Source organism: Coptis chinensis, chromosome 5 (assembly GCF_015680905.1).
Source record: "Coptis chinensis isolate HL-2020 chromosome 5, ASM1568090v1, whole genome shotgun sequence".
Taxonomy (NCBI): Eukaryota; Viridiplantae; Streptophyta; class Magnoliopsida; order Ranunculales; family Ranunculaceae; genus Coptis; species Coptis chinensis.
In genome coordinates, this window is record NC_141460.1 from 56,492,500 (window position 1) to 56,513,795 (window position 21,296).

General features: G+C 36.1%; 1 protein-coding gene, 1 long non-coding RNA gene and 1 pseudogene across 4 annotated transcripts; 1 reads left to right on the forward strand and 2 right to left on the reverse strand.

Annotated features, from left to right (window-relative positions):
* Positions 1 to 825: 825 nt before the first annotated feature.
* Positions 826 to 1,497, reverse strand: LOC147498063 (uncharacterized). The gene has a single exon (XM_086563117.1). The coding sequence runs from the start codon at positions 1,495 to 1,497 to the stop codon at positions 826 to 828; it is 672 nt and encodes a 223-aa protein (XP_086419243.1).
* A 9,255-nt stretch (positions 1,498 to 10,752) lies between these two features.
* On the forward strand, positions 10,753 to 12,638 carry LOC147498064 (uncharacterized). 3 transcript variants are annotated; one of them, XR_015194195.1, is made up of 5 exons: positions 10,753 to 11,246; positions 11,336 to 11,400; positions 11,509 to 11,586; positions 12,010 to 12,253; positions 12,417 to 12,638. It is a non-coding gene; the product is annotated as an uncharacterized LOC147498064 (long non-coding RNA). The 3 variants fall into 3 exon arrangements; XR_015194196.1 differs by having other exon boundaries at positions 12,443 to 12,638; XR_015194194.1 differs by having other exon boundaries at positions 12,010 to 12,638.
* A 1,758-nt stretch (positions 12,639 to 14,396) lies between these two features.
* Positions 14,397 to 15,785, reverse strand: LOC147498065 (putative glycosyltransferase At5g25310 pseudogene; annotated as a pseudogene).
* Positions 15,786 to 21,296: the final 5,511 nt, after the last annotated feature.

Genomic DNA, 21,296 nt, shown 5'->3' on the forward strand with positions numbered 1-21,296 from the left:
TAAAATCACTGCTTAGGAATTAGGTGTAGATTATACATCCGGTCCCAAAATGATTAAGACTGTACAAAATTGGAGTGATGATGCTCCAGAACAGTCTCGCGGGAGACCCAAAATGTCTCACGCGTGACTCTCTGGTATCAAACAGCTCTCCAATTTGTCCAGCTGATGTAGAATCGAACCAGGAGCTGAAATGATATTCCAGAGATGAAATAGTAGTTCAACTCCTTATGCTAGTGCGATGCGACTCAGAGATGTGGACATTTCATTAAGGATCAATACTCGATGTCATCTCGGGTTTGTTTATGAACTCGAGACGAATTAGAGCTGTAGTGATGTGGTAATATAAATTGTTAAGAAAATGATTCTTGCATGAGTACGATTAACCCTCTCCCTGTTTCTCTATCTTTATTTATTTACATCGAAATCACCGTTAGTAATTTACATTATTTATATTACCGTTAATTTAATTAAACCAACTAAAAAACCTAAAATCCTACTCACCAAAAGTTGTAATTCCAGTTGCAAGCCTTGCCGAGCCCTAAGGTTTGGACGATCCCTTACTCGACCTATCCTACCAAACCCACATGAGTAAGGTAACTTGACTAAACAGACGACTATACGGACTTTGGACTTTGGACTTTGGTCCTCGGACTTCGGACTTAAGTATAAAACCAATAACGTTAATTAACGTTTTATCATAGATCTGGCCATTAGATTTTGTTTGATCTAAGGGTATTGTTTCAGCAAGATTTGCCAAAACTTTTTTTTTTTTTTTTTTTTTTTGAAATGATTATTTGGGGTTAGGCAAACCCCAACCTGTATTGATCAAACTCTTTGGTACAACTTACCAATAGCATCTTCCTCCACTATTACATTAAGCTCATACGTGAGTGGGGGAATGCTAACCAAGGTAACTCCTAGATTTATAATTCTATCCAGAATAGTACTAGACTTAGCCAACACATCAGCCGCTCTGTTCTTTTCCATATACACATGGGACACACCAACTGAACCAAAATGGTTCATGAGCCTCCAGATAGCTTCAACTGTATCGAGACAGTACCAAGGGCTTACCTCCTTTCTGTTAATCACTTGGACCGCTCTCATGGAATCGGACTCAACCAATATCATGTTACAATTCACGCTGAGGGCTGCCAGGATACTCGCCTCTATACCTTTTAATTCTTGAATAATCACCGACTGTAAGTTTGCATTACCCATATATAGAAGAATAGGAGCACCCTCATGGTTCCTCAATATACCTCCATATCCCGCACAGTTATCAGTCACCGACCCATCAACATTTATCTTAATGAATCCAAGTGGTGGCTTGGTCCACTGAACTAGTTCGTGCACTCTCTGCTTAACAATGATATCAATACCAAGTCTAGCAATCATTCTGCTAGTCGCAGGAGAGGAATCCTCAGTAGTCTTGATAACTCGCTGCACATAACTTAACAATGATTTGCCAAAATTTAACAGTTGGGTTGGAAGCATTATTTTCGGAAAAGATTGTGAAGGAGATGGTTGTTTGGGAGAGTTGAGAATGGACTTTAGTGTGAAGTTGCCTACGTACCCAAATGTATTGTTTGGGATCAAGTCTCGATACGTAGTTCTGGAGAATGACCAATGTTGGATTTTATATGTCAGATTGGTACGGTGATAAATACTTTCTCGTTCTCCAATATTCCAATCGTGGAATGAAGTTGGAGAACCGTCACATGATATGAAATTGATAGAAGTTTTGCGAATGAACTTGAAGGTGGACAAAGTTGTGGAAGTTGTTTAAATTGATCAAACGACTTCCTTGTCCAAGTGAAGACACATGTTTAATTGAATATCAAATATATAGAATTTGCGTTGTTATAGGTAGGGTCTGAGCATGGGCTCTGAGCGTGGGCTTTTTGGGCTTTGAGCATAAGTTTTATTGTAGGTAGGTAAGTAGGTTGGTTCTGAGCGTGGGCTTGGGTTTGTATTGAATTGGGCTTTTATTAAGCCACATTTGTGGGGGTCGAAACATCACCCTCTCTTTGTTACATGGGCAAGGTCCGAGTGGCAAAGAAAGAAAGTAATGATTTTTTGGTATGGTAGGTTTGTAAATTATTATATTAATGTGTAAAATATAATTGATGAGGCAATATCTTTAAGGGTTTGATATTAGTGTATCAAATGTCAAAGTTGGGTTTGACATAGTGTAATGAACAGTTAAATATTTAAGGGTAAGACCAATTAAAAGCAAAAGGGTCGGCAACTTAACCAATTAGTTAGTGCATGGCAGTTTAGTAAATAGGGTAATTGGCTTAGAAGGTTAAGGCCTTTAAATAACAAAAGGTAAGAAATAGATTGGCTAGATTTAAACATGATTGCTTTAAATGGGAAGGAGACGATGGTTTTATCACCAAGTTTGTTTGAAGATTGGAAAGGTAAACTCACCAGAGTTATTTTCGAAAAAGAGATTGATTTACCAAATTAGAAAGGGTTAGCATTTTCTCAAGGAGGAGTTAACCGATTTTTTGAGAAATAGCAATATATATTGATAAGGCATTTTGATCGGTAAGTGAAATTAGTTGATAGGCAATTATACAAACTGATTAGCTGTTGTAACTGATCGGTTAAAGAAATTGATCAGGAATAGTATCCAGCGACAAGTTCAAAACAAATTGATTTGTTCAAATGATCAGGCTTTATGGCAATGAATATAATTTGAGAAGCATCGGCTTCTCTTATCAAAGGATCAACAAAAGTGATCGGCAAAAGAACTGCAATAGTATACAGCGGTAATGCAAAGGGATGGGCAATACATTGGATCAACAATTATTTCAACGGCAATTCAAAGGGATCAGCAATACATTCAACAACAATTCAAAGAGATCAGCAACACCAGCAATTATTCAAACCAGCGGCAATTCAAAGGGATCGGCAACACCAACGGTTATTCAAACCAGGGGCAGTTCAAAGGGATCGGCAACACCAATGGTTATTCAAACCAACGACAATTCAAAGTATTGAGCGGCAGTTTAGTGATCGGCAATAGGGATCGGCAGTTCAAATTAATTGGCAGTTCAGGGTTCGACAACTTGATTGAAGTACAATTGTTTAGGATGATCAGTAAATTGTTACGTGTTGGAGCGGCAACTTGTTTGTCTGTATTTTTTTTTGTTTTTTTATATATGATCAACAAATTATTGAAATGAACTGATCGGCTATAATCTACGATTGACAATTTTGATTTGGAAGCAATTGATAGATTGATTTCAAAAGATATAATTGGAGATGGATTAGAATTTCGGTCGGTTTGAATCGTTTTGAAAACTGATCGACATCAAAAGATTGATCTGATAGGGTCCAGTGGCAAGTTCAAAACTGATTGTTGTTAGTTGTTTGGACCAAATATGATCAAAACACTAAGTGGTGACGAAAGAGATGAGTTATGTAGAAACGTAATGAGAAAAGTGATGGTAATTTAGAGAATGATGAGACTGTACCTTTCGGTTGTCTACGTATCCAAATTATCGATGGGATCAAGTCTCAAGAACATAGTTCTGTATGAAAAATAGTTTGTTATTTATATGTATAGAATAGAGACTCATTGTAGCTCAAGTATCCTTGTAGCTTAAGTAATTGTAATTGAATATAACTCTCAACTGATAATTATCTCTTTGATAAGAAATGAATCTGGACATAAATCAATGTACGTTAATAGCAAGCCATATGGCTAAGGCTCAGCCTTAGACATATGAGTTAATGGGCCTGTACATTGATCCATGGTATTGCAAATTGGGCTTTAGCCTTGTCGATTAAACGAATAAAAATAGAGACCCCTACTAATGGATGTTTGCCACGTAGGTGGGGGTCGAAACATTAGTGATTGTCAAACATATAATAGTGGCAAAAGAATTATAGTATGTTGAGAGGAACTAAGAAACCAGGTTATGGATATAGTTGTCTTTGGTGAGGTAGAGAGTCCTATTTTATTATTATTATTATTATTTTGATAATTGAGCTAGAGAGTCCTAGTGGTTTACAATTCTATGAAATAGAATATATATATAAAGGAGAACTTGTTGGTCTAGAATACTTATTAGACTTAAAAGATAGAGATAGTTAGGTTTGAGAAGAGAAGAAATAAAAGTTCCAATTTTCTTCTTCATGTTCTTGTTTTACTTGTGCAAGTAAGGTATGTTTCTATTCACGTTCACACCTTTTTTTGTTTTATTCATTCTATCATAAAAAGTATGTTGCCATGCTATGAATAGTAAGGTTTTAGACTTATTAACCGAGGGACGTTTAGACAATTTGTTCATCGGTGTGATTCCGTATACATTAGGTGAGGTTGGTGTCACTGTGTGCTGACCTTGTGATTGGATTAGAAATGCTAGCCAATATAGGTACATTTTCTAGCTTGGAGGAATGTATATTAGGATTTTGGTCCCAGTAAGTGATTGTGAGAGAGTAAACCATGTTTAGTTCTTATAATTCTGCAAAGAAATTATTAAGAATCAAAATAAAGATGTTAGTTATATTGTAAGTTTGTCCAACATGGCATTACTTCTTTTAAAAAAGGCTATATTGTATTTTCGTCTTTGTTTTTGAGAGAAGGTTTTGATACTTTTCTATCTTTTTGACAGTATTGAAAATATTTGTTTAATGGAGAGGAATTATAACTTGAAGAGGAGATGGGGTGATAAAGGGGATTTTAATATGAATAGGGTGGCGAAGGGTATTGAAGTAGATAGTTTGAGAGCAGCATATATATTGGTGATGATATATCTATCGAGTATGTTGGAAGCAATATCGACCAAAAGTGTAAAAGAGACGAGATAATTTTATTGTTTTCACATTTTTGGCTTGGTTGTAGTGTTCCATTTCAAAAATCAGTTTCCGAATTATTAGCTCAATAGAGATTACATCCTTTACAATTATCTCCTGGTTATTGGGCTATCTTTGCCCGTGTAATGAGGATTGTAAGGTTTATCGAAGGAGTATGTTTTCAGACCTTTTGTTTCAGTTATTGAAGCTTATAAGGCAACACAAGGCTTCTTTTAAAGTTATGCATTATGCTATCACAATTATTACAACCATAATTATCGGTTTTATGGGATGCCTTCGAACTATAAGAATGCGAAATTATATGGTTTTAAGATCAAAGGCAATTAGAGGCTCGAGAATATTGATTATCCTAACAATATTTCAAGTAAGGATGTTTACTCAATATTCATTTAATTATTATTATTATTAGTTAGATATCATATTTTGATTATTTTGTTTTTTTATTATAGGTGGTATTCTGAAGTTTCCAAATATACCATTCTTTAGCAGTGAGGAGATAAAAAGGAAATTTGTTAGTTTGTTTAGTCATAATGCAGAAGTCTATTATTTGTCATTTCCAGACGATATTGTTTATTATTATCATGATAAAGAGGCAGCTTAATGAGCCTAAGGAATTAGCACCTTATTGTGGCTCAAAGAAGAGAAAAAATGTTATTGTAGATGATAGTAGTGAAGATGACGAAGAAGTAGAAGGAGATGACTCTGAGAATAGTGGACAAGAAAATATTAGAAAGAAGAAAAGAAGTGTACGTCCAAAAAAGAGGGAAAAGAAAACTGGGGATAACTCAAGTAAAATTGAGGAAGGGAATGAGGGTCAAGAAATGGTATGTTATATAATATTTCTTTTAAAATATCATATATGTAATATCTATATTTGATATGTTTTGGAATGATGTTTCACTATGACAGGTTTTTTGTCTTCCTGCAAAAAAAACTAGTGTGGTGCATGATATTGATGCAAATGATGATATCGGTGGGGAAGCGATGATTAACAGTATATCTGAACTTGATGTTAGTGTTGATCTTGTTGTCGTGATATAAATTTATGTTCGTTATTGATTGTTTAATGGCTTTTGTGGTAATGTAGATGGAAAAAGTTGACGATGGTGGAGATACAATAGGTTCAACTTATGTTGCCAGGATCAATTTTGGAGTGTCAACTCCTTTTGGTGGAAGTAGTTTTTAGTATCAATTGTTGTTTACACTAATGCTGGATTGCCGACTTCTACCATTGACTGCACTAATGTTGGATTGCCGACTTCTGCTGTTAACATTGATGCAAGTGTGTCAACAAAAGTGTCAACTATTGTTGGTACAAATTCTGAAGTGTGTACTATTGTTAGCAATAATGCTGAAGAGTCGACTTCTGCCGATGGCACCAATGCTGGTGTGTCAACAGAATTGTTAACTGTGGTCAACACCAATATGTACCTTCTTCATTGCAACCAGGGATGAGCGGTAGTTATGTAGTGTTCATCACTCCAGACGTGTCGTTGGCAACTGACGGTTTGATCTTGAATAGTTATTATTTGTTGTATTTACGTATTATTATATATTATTATTTTATTTTATTTTGTATAAATTTCAGATCCAGAGTTATTGTTTTTAGATTATCAACGAAGTGTAGATTTTGTAAAAGTCGTTAACATGTTGAATTCAAAGCTTGCAGAGGTAAACATGCTTTTTTAGGAATTTCACTTATTAGGTTGCTAAGAAAACCATAGTAACATATTATTTTCATTTTCTTAGGCATCGAAGCTTGGGGATAATGCTAAAAAAAATTTAGAAGCAAAAGAAAATCATGAGATTAAAACCAGTGAATATGCGAGATTGAGAAATATTTGGAAGGAGAGAGAACTTATCTTTCAGGAGAATGAACGTATTAGACGAGTACTTATGAGAAATGAAGTAGTTTTGCACGACTATGAGATGAAAATGAATATCATAAAAGCTGAATTGTCGAAACAGAATCAAGAAATTATTGTTCTTAGAGAGCAGAAGGTTTTGAGTGATGAAGTTGAGATAATAAAATATGAGAAATTGGAATTGCCTAAACGAGTCTGTGAGGCAGGGGGTAGTAGAGGAGACTACAAGGTACTATTGGAAGAGAATGCATTTTTGAAGAAGGAGTTAGATGAATATCATGAGAAGGTGGAATATTTTAGGGTTGAGTGTGAAGAGAAGGATGATATGATTGAGAAGCATGCAGTTGAAACTAAGAAATCTGGGGGGGCTATTGTGTGAAGCATTGGTAAGCATTGGACTTTGGAAATCGAGAGATTCTGAGAAACGAGAAAAATTACAACAACTATCAGATTATTCCACGATGTGTTATTGGAAGTTAGAAGATGTATCACCGTCGGATCTAAAAGATGTTCTAGTTCCAGTGGGGGATAGTATTATGCCGTAACTTCTTGAGTGAAGTTTTATTTTTTTATTGTTAGGATGATGTGAAGTTAGGTTACGGATTTTTCTTTCTATGTTATGTTTATTTTTGCATGGTATTCATGATATTAGGATTTTAATTTGTTTTTATTAGATTGGACATTCGTAATAGATCAAAATATAATGGGTCGGCCAAAAGATATAAGAGTCGGGTAATCTGGGCTTAAGGTAGGTCGGCAAAATAGATATAAGAATTTAATGATAACGTAATTGGAGTGTCGCCGCCCCCATAATGTATTGATAACGTAATTAAATTTGGGGTGTCACCGCCCCTAAAGTGTAATGATAATGTAATTAAATTTGGGGTGTCGCCGCCCCCATAGTGTAATGATAATGAAAGTTGAGGTGACACCCCCCAGATTGTAACGATTATATATTAAAAGTTGGGGTGACGCTGCCCCATAGTGTAATGATAATGAAATTTTGGATGTTTGATCCCTAGTTAAAATGAAAGATGGATCGAATTTTATTGAATTATGAAATGATTACAATGAATGAAAAAAAAACAATCAATAAGGGAAAGACATCAACGATAAAACTTTTTCAAATGAAAAGCATTCCATGGCTTGGCAAATTTTTCTCCAGTGATTCGACGAAGGAAATAGGACCCTTTAGATGTTGGCCTATCAATGATGAATAGTCCTTCCCAATTCTCTGACAGCTTCCCAGATTCAATGAGCTTCTGTTTACGGCTAATTAAGTACCTAATCTTTTGGTTCAAAACTCTTGAGGCAAAGCTTTCTATCATATTTGTGTTTCATGTCTGCCTTGATATTTGATTAGACATTGTAAAGCTTTTTCTCAAGTTTTATCAATTGAGTCTATCACCAAAGTTGGAGCAACATCATTGTTTCCAGTTTGTACTCCTTCTGTCTTTGTAGTTGGTATAATTAATTCTGTTGGGAGGACAGCATCCATGCCATAAGCTAAGTTGATAGGGGAAAGATTGGTAAAATGCTTTGGAGTGGTGCGATAAGCCCAAAGCACTGCTAGCAACTCTTTAACCCAATTTCCTTTTGCATCATGAAGCTTCTTCTTCATTATTGGTTTCTTTTGCTTGTCCATTTGCTTGTGGATAATATGGTGTGGAAAGATTATGCTGAATTTTTAGTGAGGCACAAAATTTGTGAATTTCTTCCGCATCAAATTGTTTACCGTTGTCAGAGACGATGTTAGATGGAATTCCAAAGCGACAAACAATGTCTTTCCATAAGAAACGTTGTACATCTGTTGCTGAGAGTAAGTCCAATGGGGAGCAGCTATAATGGGCTGCTAAAAGGTGCCACATAGGCCCTTTAGCAGCCCAAATTTGAAAAACAAGTCCAATGGGGACTTTTAGCAGTTGGTAAGTTTGGAATATGGACGGCAGAGTTCTGCCGTCTGTATATTAAATTGTAACAGATGGCATAAACTCTGTCGTTTGTACACTATAGGCGCTATAACGCACGAATCTCTTCTTCTCAATTCACTTCTTCAATTCTTCACTCCTCTTCACTCCCAAAAACCAAAAACAAAAACAATTCAATTTTAGAAATTCAATTTTAGAAACAATTCCTCACTCCTCTTCTACTTCAATCACAAGTTTCACTCTCTCCTATTGAAATTGAATTGATTTTAGAATTGAATTAGAATTGCAAATTTGATTTTAGAATTGAATTGAATGAATGTTAGTTTGAATTGCATTGAATGTTAGTTTGAATTAGAATTGAATTGAATGAATATTAGTTCGATTTTAGAATTGAATTGAATGAATGTTAGTTAGAATGTTGGAATTGAATGAATGTTAGTTTGAATTGTATTGAATGTTAGTCTGAATTAGAATTGAATTAAATGAATGTTAGTTTGATTTTAGAATTGAATTGAATGAATGTTAGTTAGAATGTTGGAATTGATGAATGTTAGTTTGAAATTATGCATTTTATTTAAATTGAAGTTATAAAGAGGATATTTTTTATTGAATTCTAGGTGTCATGCAAAATGAGTAACAAGGGTAAACGATTTTTCGGTAGAAAATCAGTTAGTAGATTGACACAAAAGTCGACGTCAGCGCTAAACGTCGATAAGGATGAAAACATTAATGAAGTCTATAATTTGGGAAACCCTCTAGTAATTGAATTTTCGGACCCAGTCGATCTACTAACACATGCTACATTGGCTAGAAACCCGGAAACTCACATCTCTCATCGTGTAAATATGGTAAACATTTTATTGTTAAATTTGATTTCTTTAACATCATAATTTGTATTTTCGTTAATTTTAATAAATAAATGTTTTGAATAAATGTTTAAGGAGGGGCGGGGGGAGGGGGGGGATGAAATTGCGGTGTTGTTGGGTATCTGTGAACAATTGGTGGAAGATAATGGTTGCCAAAGGAGATTGTTTTGAAGGCATAAGTAATGAAATTTTACAATCTCTGTTTAGGTCATTGTTTCGATGTGGTTATCAAAATGTTGACTGCGGTTTGATATACGCTTTGATCGAGCGATGGTGGGACACAACTCACACTTTCCACTTTCCACAAGGCGAGATAGGCATCACTCCAATGGATGTTACTATGCTCACGGGAATGAGCGTAAGAAGGGGAAAGGCTAATTACCACTACAAGAAAACAGGTTTTTAGCCACGGCCCAAAACCGTGGAAAAAGAGTTTTCCCACGGTCAAAATCCGGCACACGACCGTGGGCTTTTTGTGTGTCGATAATGGTGTACCCACAGCCATGACCGTGGCAAAAGCCAACCAATAGCCATGGCCATTGCGTCGGTCTAACTCCGTGGAAGTAGCAACGGTCTAAGTCCGTGGGAATTACTGACTTTCAATATTAGCCACTGCTTTGGACCGTGGGAAAAGGCTTTTTTTATTAAAAAAAAATTAGGGCCAATGTCACATTTCAACCTGTTTCTACACATTTTTTCTAGTTGCACACCCACCAATCATCCACAAAACTTTGTACAAATTCTTTATTACACAATTATCAAAATATAGTTAATGAGGAGAAATACAAGTTGTTCAATTGAAAAAAGGAAATTATAAGTTACATTTTACTCTAAAATAAGAACATGGACTTGAACACTCCCATCTTCAGCATCCGGCCTTCACGATACCGTTAAGGCAAGTCTAACCCTTACTTCAGGCCACTTCATGTTTCCCATCATCAACAGTTCAATATGGGAAACTAACCTTCACAATAGTTCAAGAAGTGTTGGCATTGCATACGACCCTGATTGAGTTGTTGTAGAGCAAAGTGTTTCCTGCAGAGGCCTCCGGACCCTGTGGTAAAATTCAGGATCAATTAGTTATGTAACTAGCTAAGACCCAAACTATAATTTAAATAACATTTTGAGGAAAAACATTCAAATTTAAACCATGTACAAATGACAATTAATAAACTACTCATACTAGGGTCACTACAACAGAAGGGATCTTTTGCAACGCACCCTTTTGCCACGCCCAAAATTCGTTGGTATAAATCTCCTTTTGTCACTCCATTTGGTGTTGCTAAAAGTTTGTCGTGCTATTGGTTTTAATTTATGTGAAATTAACTATTGCAACACCTCTGGCGAGGCAAATGGTTGTACTATTTTTTTTAAAAAAAATAGAAAATGCAGTTTTATAAAAATGAACTTTACCATTTGCTACGCTTTAGTGGTCGCCAATGTTCGAATAATCAATTGCAACGCCTTTTTCGTTGTAATAAGATTCTGTGAATGTACAAATTTTATGTGGTATCGCCATTGGTGCCACGAAATTGGTGTCGCTGATGGGTTTTATATTTACTATTTAGGCGTTTATTTTATTTTGCCTCAAAAGATTTTAGTGGGGGCCCTTCATTCTTGGTGTTGGCACTAAAAATTGAAATGCCCTAAAAACACACACGCATGGATACTCTCTCCGCTCTCTCTCTCTTCGGATTAGAATAATTTCCACCGTAACCACTATACCGACTGAAGAAGCAACGAAACTAACGACGCCTGTTAGTTAACGATCTCTCTCTCTCTCTCCCTCTCCCTCTCCCTCTATTTTATTTTATTAACACTTGAAAGGTTTGATTTTGCGTTTCAGAAACGTTTTGGGTGACCGCCACCATCAATGCTTCGATTTCTCAAGTTTGGTTTTCGAGTTTTAAGGTAACTAATAATTTCTTGGCTCGAGTGATATGGTTAAGGAATTTTGTGTTGCATTGTTCATTTTTGGCGAAAACCAAAACCATATAATTTGTTATTGTAATTCTGCAGTTCTCTCGGCTATTTTTGTTCTGGAAGCTTAAAATATTATCAGGGGCAAAAAATTTGAAGCTTTATTTTTTTTTCCAGGTACTCTTCTTTTTAGTTTTCCCTTTCAATACAATGTGTATGTTAAGTGGATAGTTTATTGGCATCTTGGCTTGTTGCCATTGCTTTGTTTGATAAATGTCTCTTGAATATAAATTGTATTACATTATCTGTTTAACATTGTAGACTAGTGATAGTGCATATTGGATTGATGGGTAAGGCATGATTGAATATTACTATGTATACCATGGTTTTTCTTGATATTTTGCAGTATAGCTGTTGGATAGTTATTCCAACTAAATTTTTTAGTGTTTAGTATACCTTGATCAGTAACTAGATGTGATCCTTTTATGAGGCTTGTTGGTCCCCTTGTATCCTTGAAAGGGTTTCAATGTTTGTAGTTGTATTACTTGTATAGGAATTGCGGTAAGTCCCCTTATTGAATTTTCTGTTATTTTTTCCTAGAGTTCCGAACCTGAGTAAAGAAGTGTTTTGTTGGAAAATGGAGAGGCCTGATTATCTTACTGCCCCTTGACATTGAAATGGATATGTTAGTTGGGACTCGTGGGTATCAGGTCATAATGTCTTAACAGGATGCTTAACCTGCAGTTGATTACTGGAGACATGGTGCTGCATCTTGTAGGTTTACATGTCATATTTGACAGAATTGTTTACTTGGATGTGCTCTAGATGCGATGGTTTGACAAAGGTAATTAACCAGACATATTGTTTACATGTCAGATTGTTTTGTTATTAATACTATTATTAGTCGTGTTATTGCATTGTTATTACATTATTAATTATTTTAGATGTAAAGCTTTCAATGAATTAAAATATTTAGAGTTGAGTCCCCTTCTTGAATATTTAAACAGTTATAAACTTGTCTGTCCTGAAACAGGGGTTCGAAATGCTAAAGCTGATTGTTGATGTCCAACACTGCCTACAGGTTTTTCCCTCTTTTCTTTTGGCTTGTTCTTATGTTATTGTAATTCATGCATTCTCTAAGCACTTAACAAGTCATGATGGGATTCTGGTACATAATTCTTAGTTGGTTGGCCGCAATAAACTTGATAGACATACGTCATTAGAGTGTTCAAAATACATTTTTGGCTTCCTCGTCTCATATATGATAAGCATGCACTATAATATTTTTGTTTATTTAATTTTTCATTCTTCAAACCTCTAATGCAATTTATTCTTATTCTTATTTTACATGTTACATGTTTTTTTTTGCTTTAGTTTATTCTTTTTTTTTTATATATATAGTTTGCTCTAAATGGTTCTTCTTATACCGTCTTAGCTAATTGCTTTGGTATTAGTGCATGGTTGTGTCGTCTGTTGCATTGGTTAACTTTTAAGTTTTTATGTCATATCATCTTCTCATTGAACATTTTTTTTCTAACTTCGAAACAACCTTGTTCAACTGCACAAAAGCCACGTTAAACATCCGTTCATGTGATACACAAAGTATATATATTTGTTCATTGGTTAATCATCAATCTATAAGTTGTCAACTAACTTAACACTTCCATCTTTACTAACTAAGACACAAAAAGTATATATTTGGCCATTGCAACATGAAGTGGATCAGGTACAAATTTTCTTGGATCAAGGTACAAATTTCTTCCCCACTTGGACCAAGGTACAAATTTCCATTCTTTTAATTTTTTTGAGTTGCTCTTGTTTGAGGACTTTAACAAGTAAAAAATATGAGTATCTGATATTGTGTTAATTATCTTGTTTCCTTTCTTATCTTGGTTTTGCAAGCACAACATCCTAAGCCCATACTTGGCTAATAAGAAGGGTGTATTAAGTTGGTGTTATTTTTGAAAATATCTTTGCATTGCATACTTGAGTGCATTTTGTTTTATTGTCCTTAATCACTTATGCCCTATTTTTTTTTTTTTTTTTTTTTTTTTGTTTGACGATCAGATGCCATATGATTAATGAAGAATACTTGGGTGGATGTTGTTCAATCTCAAAGAATGTGGACATTTGCTGATTTTTTTTTTTTTTTTTTTTTAAGTGCTAGTTTTTATGAAATTTGCATAAATTAAGTTAATGTTGTGGAAATTTTGTAATGATTGTATTGGTAACAATCACGTGTAGTTGTGTGAAATACTTTTGTAATGGAGGATCTTAGTTAATGAATTTGATATATTTTGTTGTCATCGTTGTGAATTCACATGGGGTTGTTATATATATCTACATAAATTGCATTTGGCACAATCTACAAACAAGAACGAATCAAAATTATGCGTAAAAGCGTGATCATCGATGCGACTAAAAGCACTCTTTTGCCACGGCAATTCGGCAGCTATAAACACCTTTTTGCAAGGGTGCACCTAATGATTTAATCCTTTTGTGACGGTTTGGTCAAAGCAAAAGGTTTTTTTTGCAACGCCTCAAAGCGCAGCCAAAGATTGACCTTTTGCCACACTTGAAGTGTTGTTACAAGTTATCTTTTGCAACGCTAGTCGTTGCAAATAGTTTGAAAATTAATTTAATATTGAAAATAGAAGTAGCGACGAGGATGAAGTAATAGCAACAATATATGGCATTGCAAAAGTTTATAAGTTTTTGCAACGCCATATAGTGCATCGCAATTTAGCTTTTGTGACCCACTTTTTAGCAGCGCCTTTGCGACGCCCTCTTTGGCGTAGCAATTGGTCTATTGCAACGCATTTTAAGACCTTTAGTGATGGCATAAGGCGTTGTATAAGAGCTTCTGTGTTGTAGTGGGTCCTTCTTTCCTACACTATATAGGGTCCGAGTAGACTCGACCCATATGAATCAAGAATATAACTAGCTTAACCATGCCATTTGTGGTGCATTGCATACATACCACCGCACTAGAGGACACAAAATTTATGTGTCTCATTTAAGGTACGGTGAAACTTATGCAACTCGTCTCTGTCTTGATTTAACAAGCAATACTTCATTAACGCGTAACGAAAGTTATATGGGAGAGAGGGGGCTAGAAAACTCACCCAATCATGGCAAGAGAGCATGAAGCGATCAGAACCTTGTGTCCTATTCCAGAAGGAGTACTTCGTAGAAATAACTCTAACATAATCAGAAATGAATTGTAGCAAAGGAGATTTATCCAGGGAATTAGGTTGGTATAGGAACTTGACCATCATAGAAACACTGAATGGCATGAAATGAACGTGTGCATGTCGTGCATCTTTTGTCGTAAACCTAGTGTTTCTCAACTCGATTTCATGTATGAACCTTCCTTCTGATGTGTAGATATCCTTGCATGGTCCACCGTGAACAATGGGCCTGTTCCCTTCTTTGTACACATACACTTTAAATCGCTTCTCCATCTCCAAATAACTCCTACACGGAGAGATTCAACATTATATTTTATCCAATTTAAGCATTGGGTTAACACACAGACCCACAATTACACTGCACTGGACGAGTTTTACTAACAATGTTTAATTGACCAGAAATAACTTATTTAACTCAATAACCTTTTATCTGTTCCAAGTTAGCACCAATTACAGATGGTCCCTAATTAATTGACCACTCCATAAATGTTAATTGACCATTCTCAGATAAATACCGCAATTTAATCGAAAAATCTACAATATGACAAGTCAAGGCAAATATAGATTATGATGAAAATCAGTATTTACGTACATTGATATCAGTTATCATAACTTCTACTATATCGACATGTTGTCAATATTTTCATAAACTAGAAGGCATATTTTATGCTATTGTTGTCATAGTCAAAATTAAGTTCAGCAAGAGTTTATCCTTGTATGCGTTTTAGATTAAAGAACTTACAGATAAAAAGCGCCAGGGTTACGGTACACAACGCCACTTGGTGCATCTTTATCAACTGAATCTGAAACATTGAGCTTCATTGCATGTCTAATTGCAACTCTGGCTCGAACAAGTCCAAATTCAAGCTTTTCTACTTCACTGAGATTCCTAACTGATCTTCTCTGTAAAGAACAAACAAAAAACAACTTCATGAGAATTTAAAGAATATATACCAATTGTTCATTACATTTAGAAAAACAAAGCAATGTATAACTTACAATGAGAGTAGAACTTCTAGACCGATTCACGGCTGGCAAGACATCATCAGAACTTGGAACAAACTGAGTTTGCAACAACTCGGACTTGGAAATACTGAGTTTGCTAAAAGAGAATACTGAGAAGGGATGGTAACAGAAGAGTGAGATAGACAAAAATAAGAACAAGAAGAGAGCAAAAACTCTCATTCCATGACTACTACAGATCTCCGTGACTTCTCAATGTTCGTTAGTTATAGTGCAAATAATTATAAGGATGCTAAGAAATCCAACAACCCAAAAGAAAACTAAAAGAAAACAACCATACATACTACTTCCCGTCAGCAATACATGCAAGATATAATTTCACACAAAAACAAAAGGATCAATGGGGATATCACTTTTTTCTACCAAAGCATAGACCAAAAACTAACTTTGGCCCTTTATCGATAAATTAATCTGGTGTAAAGTCGACACCAAGTGTAAAACTCAACCTTTTTCCTACCAAATGTCTTTAGTCGATAAACCAACCCCAACCTAAACTTTCATTGATCAAAGGAGATAATTTACAGGATGTGTCAAAGTTGCAGTGGGTGAGTGGCAAGAAGTACTATCAATTGAAAAACTACTCTTTGAAACCCAAAAGATTTAGACAAAATCACACATTCTATTAATTGCAATTGGTAACTATGTAAAAGAAATAGTAATAGCTTCTGCCTATGGATTTTAACGCCCATCATTATCCTAAAATATAGAGATACCGTGAGAGAGAGAGAGATAGTAAAACATCAAGGAATATTTATCACAAACAAACACAGAAACCCCAATAATTTTGGAGAAAAGATGCATTTTTTTTCAAAGAGTCAAACAGATAGGAGTATCTAAAATAACATATTTCAGTTAAAATTGTACCTTTTGAGCAAAAAAAAAAGTTAAAATTGTATCTTTTGATAGATGATTGAGCCAGAGAGAGAGAGATACTTAATAAGGGAATCTCTGTAAAACCAGAATCCATAATCGATAGCAACAATGGAGAAGAAATCAAAGTAGTGAAGAAGTTTCAGTACCAAACTATAATGATTTAAGTGACTGCAGAGAGAAAGAGTTCCCATCGAAGAACAGGTGCCAGACCAGAGCACAATTTGATCGATTTTTTCCCTTGAACCAAATGAAACCCTAGAACATAAATTTCATTATGTTTGATGAACAACAAAATAGACTTTTTACCATTCAATCTCAGAAGAAGAAGATACGGATTGATTCCACCACCTTTAAACTGATAGGGCTTTTCAAATCTGAATCGCACAATCTTTTTCTTCGTTAGGTTGAATGTTGAAGCTAGATACAAAGGGATTTTCACTTTTTCCTTTTCGTTTCAGATTATTCCCCAAATTGTGGTTCTACCTTTGGCTACGGCTCTCAACTACTTTAAGACTTGACACACTTATCCAACGGGCGAAACCGTGGCACCAGCCACGGCTCAAACTGTAGCACAACAGTGGCTAAAAGTAGCTGAAGGCTTCTACGAACAAATAATCAATTCCTACGGATTTGGGCTATGACAAAACATCCTAGGGCTTACAGTCGTGGGTAACAATACAGGGCATCCGTGGACAAATGCCCATTTTCTTGTAGTATACGTTTGGAGAAGGTCGGTTCGCGACTTTTGATTATGCATAGCAGTGTTGGCCAAATATAAGGCTGGAGCATTAGGCTAAAGGGGGTATTAAACCCTCCTTTTTTGTGAATGAATTCATGGAGAAGACGAAGGAGAGTGACGAAGGTTGGTGCCCAATGGGTAAATATCGGGAGAGATATTTGAGAGCATTCTATTTTTACTTAATCATGCAATGTTTCTTCCCCATGGGTGATAGTTCACTGAGATTATGTTGGATAGAGTGCTTGGATTAGTTAGAATACCATGCATCAGTATGATTGGGGTGGTGCTATGTTTGGAGCTTTGATTTACGCATTGGATCAAGCGTGCCGAGTCACAGCTAATGTTGTAGTTGGTCAATGTGGTGGCTTCACCCCTCTTTTACAAGTAACTTTTAAATTTTTTGTATTATAACTTTATGATAGTATTATAATTTTTAAATTACATACAAGTTTGATTTTGATATTTGTTTTTATGATAGTATTGGTGGCTAAAGTACGTACCTACCATGGCTCCTCTTCTGAGACCGAACATGGACCGTGATATCGTCCCACGGATTAGAGCATGGATGAATGACTTTAAAGATCTCCGAAGTGGTCAAGGACGCTACAACATTCACTTATATCGTAACCAACTTGAGACTAGGTCGGCATTGGCGATACAGTGGACACCATGGTTTCATATTTGATATATGCAATTAAATGTTGATGATGTGGATGAAGATACCATGGATGATGTTTGGTTACGTGAGGCGATTCACCATGTACGTCGTTCGTATAATCTTATAATGCGCCGAATTATTTTTGAGTTTGGAGGTATCATCGTGTGATACTTGGGCAATAGGTGTTGGCACCAAATCGTTGGGACACCTTTCATCCCACACCCTCCTCTGGAGAATATGTGCCCATTGGGAAGAGCCAGTCAGTGGAGGTCCTATCTTAACGTGTATGCAGACTTGTGGCCACAGGCTTCTCTATATTTAAATGTGAATGGTGACTACAATAGTTACTGGGATCGTATCTCAAGGGGTCCAATATTGCCTGCTAATATGTACAGAGCTGCTAACATGGACTTTGTGGGACATAAGGAAATTAGAAGTGATTTGCATATCTCACACCCTGCTGAGCCCTACTCTTCATCTCAAGGTCCATACGAGGCTTTTGTTCCAACTCCTTCCAATCCGGATAACCCATGGACCTATGGCATAGTTACATCCCAGGGAATGCATGTCTCCATACCTATACCTCATGTTGATCAAAGTTATCTTTCGAACCAAATCCCGGATTTTAACACTCTAGATGAAGATAGTATTTGGTTTATATTTTGAAACTTGAATTATATTTGGCATATAGTGATGACTTTTCTTAAAGTTATTGATTTTTTTTGTAGGCTACACTTAGAGCGCGATATGCCGAGTCGCAGCTAATGATGCATGGGATACATGATTCGTTTATGACTACAACCGATGAATACTATCATTATTTGGTGGCCGAGCACGATAGAGTCAGCGAAGTTAGAAGTGCAGGTGCTAAGACTGACATTGCGAGAATCACGGCGAGCGAGTAAATCAAAGAAGAGGCAAGCTGGCGAGGGTTCGAGCGAAATTAGTTTAGAATTTGTTTTTATATGTTTTTTTATTTACTTTTATGGATTTTGTTTAGTTGAATGAATTGAATTGTATTTGTTTAATGAATGAATTTTGGTTAGTTGAATGGATGTGTAGATTATTGAGTTGTGGAATGAATGGTAATAGATTGTGGAGTGAGTGGAATGGATATGTGTATATGAAAAGAAAAACAAGATTTCTCAGTTTTTGCGTCTGCCAGGTACAGACGGCAGAGTTTTTGCCGTCCGTCCATTTAATTAAAATGGGATACGGATGACATAGTTTCTGCTGTCTGTACATAAATAACCAATAGACGGCAGAAACTATGTTGTCCGTCTCCCAAAACTTATTATGGCAGCTGCTAGCGAAGGTCTTAAGTTTGGCTGGGTTTTTTGCTCCTTCCAAATTTAAGACTCTTTTAGCAGCCCTATTGGAATACCATTTTTGTGGTTGGGGTGCTATATTTGCCTTTAACACCATTGGACTTGCTCTGAGATGTTGACAAGCGGTTTAGCTTCTACCTATTTAGTGAAATAATCAGTCACAACCAATAAGAATCGTACACTTCCAGGAGCTTTTGGCAGGGGTCCCATAATATCCAAACCCCATTTCGCAAAAGGCCAAGGGCTTAGAATTAGGTGGAGTTCCGTTGTTGGAAATTTGCCCATATTTGCTTGTTTTTGACATGTTATGCATTTTTGGGCAAATTCCGTTGAGTGTCTTTGCATGCTAGGCTTCCAATATCCTTGAGTCATGGCTTTATGTGCAAGACTATGTTCCCCAGAATGGTTTCCACAAAGTCCGGAGTGTATCTCTTCGAGAACTAGATGACCTTGATCTTTGGAAAGACATCTGAGAATATGACTGAAATTGTTTGCCTTCCTATAAAGTAGGAGCTTACTTTTAGAATTTTGAATTATGACAAATTTCCAGGCATCTCTTTTAATTTTGCAGGAAAGTGACGAATCCTCAGGTAGAGTTCCATGTTGTAGATATTCTAAATAAGTAGGTCTCCAATCATCTGGTAAGAATCATCATCGATAGATTGGAGAACCAATTGTGGTACTTCTGGAGAATTATCTGCTTCGTGGGACTCATCTTCCATATCAACATTGCTTTGGTCGGCTTCATGTGTGAGTGGAGAATCACTCTCAACACGATGATCGGCCAAATCTTGATGGTCGGCTAAATCTTCCTGAGCTGATTCCTCTGAGTGAGAGTTTGAACTTGTGTCGGCTGATTGAACTAGCTCTTCTCTCTTTCTTTTCCTTGTTGTTACGACATTTACTAACTCGAATTCAAAATTCTAAGATGTCATCTGGAAATAGCATAGATAAGTAATATATAAGTTTTGAACATGTTCTTCTATAACAGTTATGCTTGGAAAAGGTTGGAAATCAATATGGATTTTTCTTTCATTGTTAACATCAACTGCGGAAGAGAGATATGCTAAGGCATCAGCATGACGATTATCATTGCGAGAGCGCTGGTGAACTGCAATGAATGGATAGCTCATGTATTTTTTGGACATATGTAGCCATCCTATCATTTCGAGCAACAAAACATCCACCAAATTGATTCGCAACAAGCTTTGAGTTAGTGAATAACTCGATCTTTGTCACCCCCAGGTCAAGTGTAATTCGCATTGCATAAAGAACCGCTTCATATTTAGCTTCTTTGTTTGATGTGCAAAATCCGAGGTGAACAGATTTTTTAATTTTGTTGCCATCAGGTCGGATCAAAACACAACCAAGGTCTTAACTTGATTTGTTCTTGGAACCGTCCGTGTGTAGAATCCATAAAGGTCCGCACTTGTGGAAGGATTGGCCAATCCTTGTTGTAAATTAAGAGGAGGTTCCTCAAACTGCTCTTCTATGGGCGGTATGTCATCGACAGAAAATTTTCCATAAGTGATGCCAGTGCATGCCCTTTCTCAAATGATCGGGCTTTGTAGATAATTTCGTAGGCACTCAAATATGTTTCCCATTCTGCTAATCTGCTCGAATCAGCATTTCAAAGAACTTTCCTCAAGGGGTATTCAGTGTAGACATTGATGATATGCCCTTGGAAATAAGGCTTCAATCTGCGTGCAATATGGACAAGTGAAAGAGCTATTTTCTCGATCTTTGAATACCTTGCTTCTGGATCTGTAAGGGTCTTACTTATGAAGAAAATTGGTTGTTCATTTTCATCATCAATGAATAAAATGACACTCACAGCTATTTCTGATGCTGCCAAATAGATGTCAATTGTTTGTCCAGTGGTCGGACTAGCAAGAATTGGCAGCTGTACTAGGTATTCTTTCATTTTCTGAAAAGCTACTTCACACTCATCTGTACATTGTGGAGATCCCTTTATGGCTTGAAAGAAGGGATGGAGCCGATCTAAATACTTTGAGATAAATCTACCCAAAGCAGCTATCATACTCGTTAGTTGCTGGGTTTGTTTCTTGGTTTTT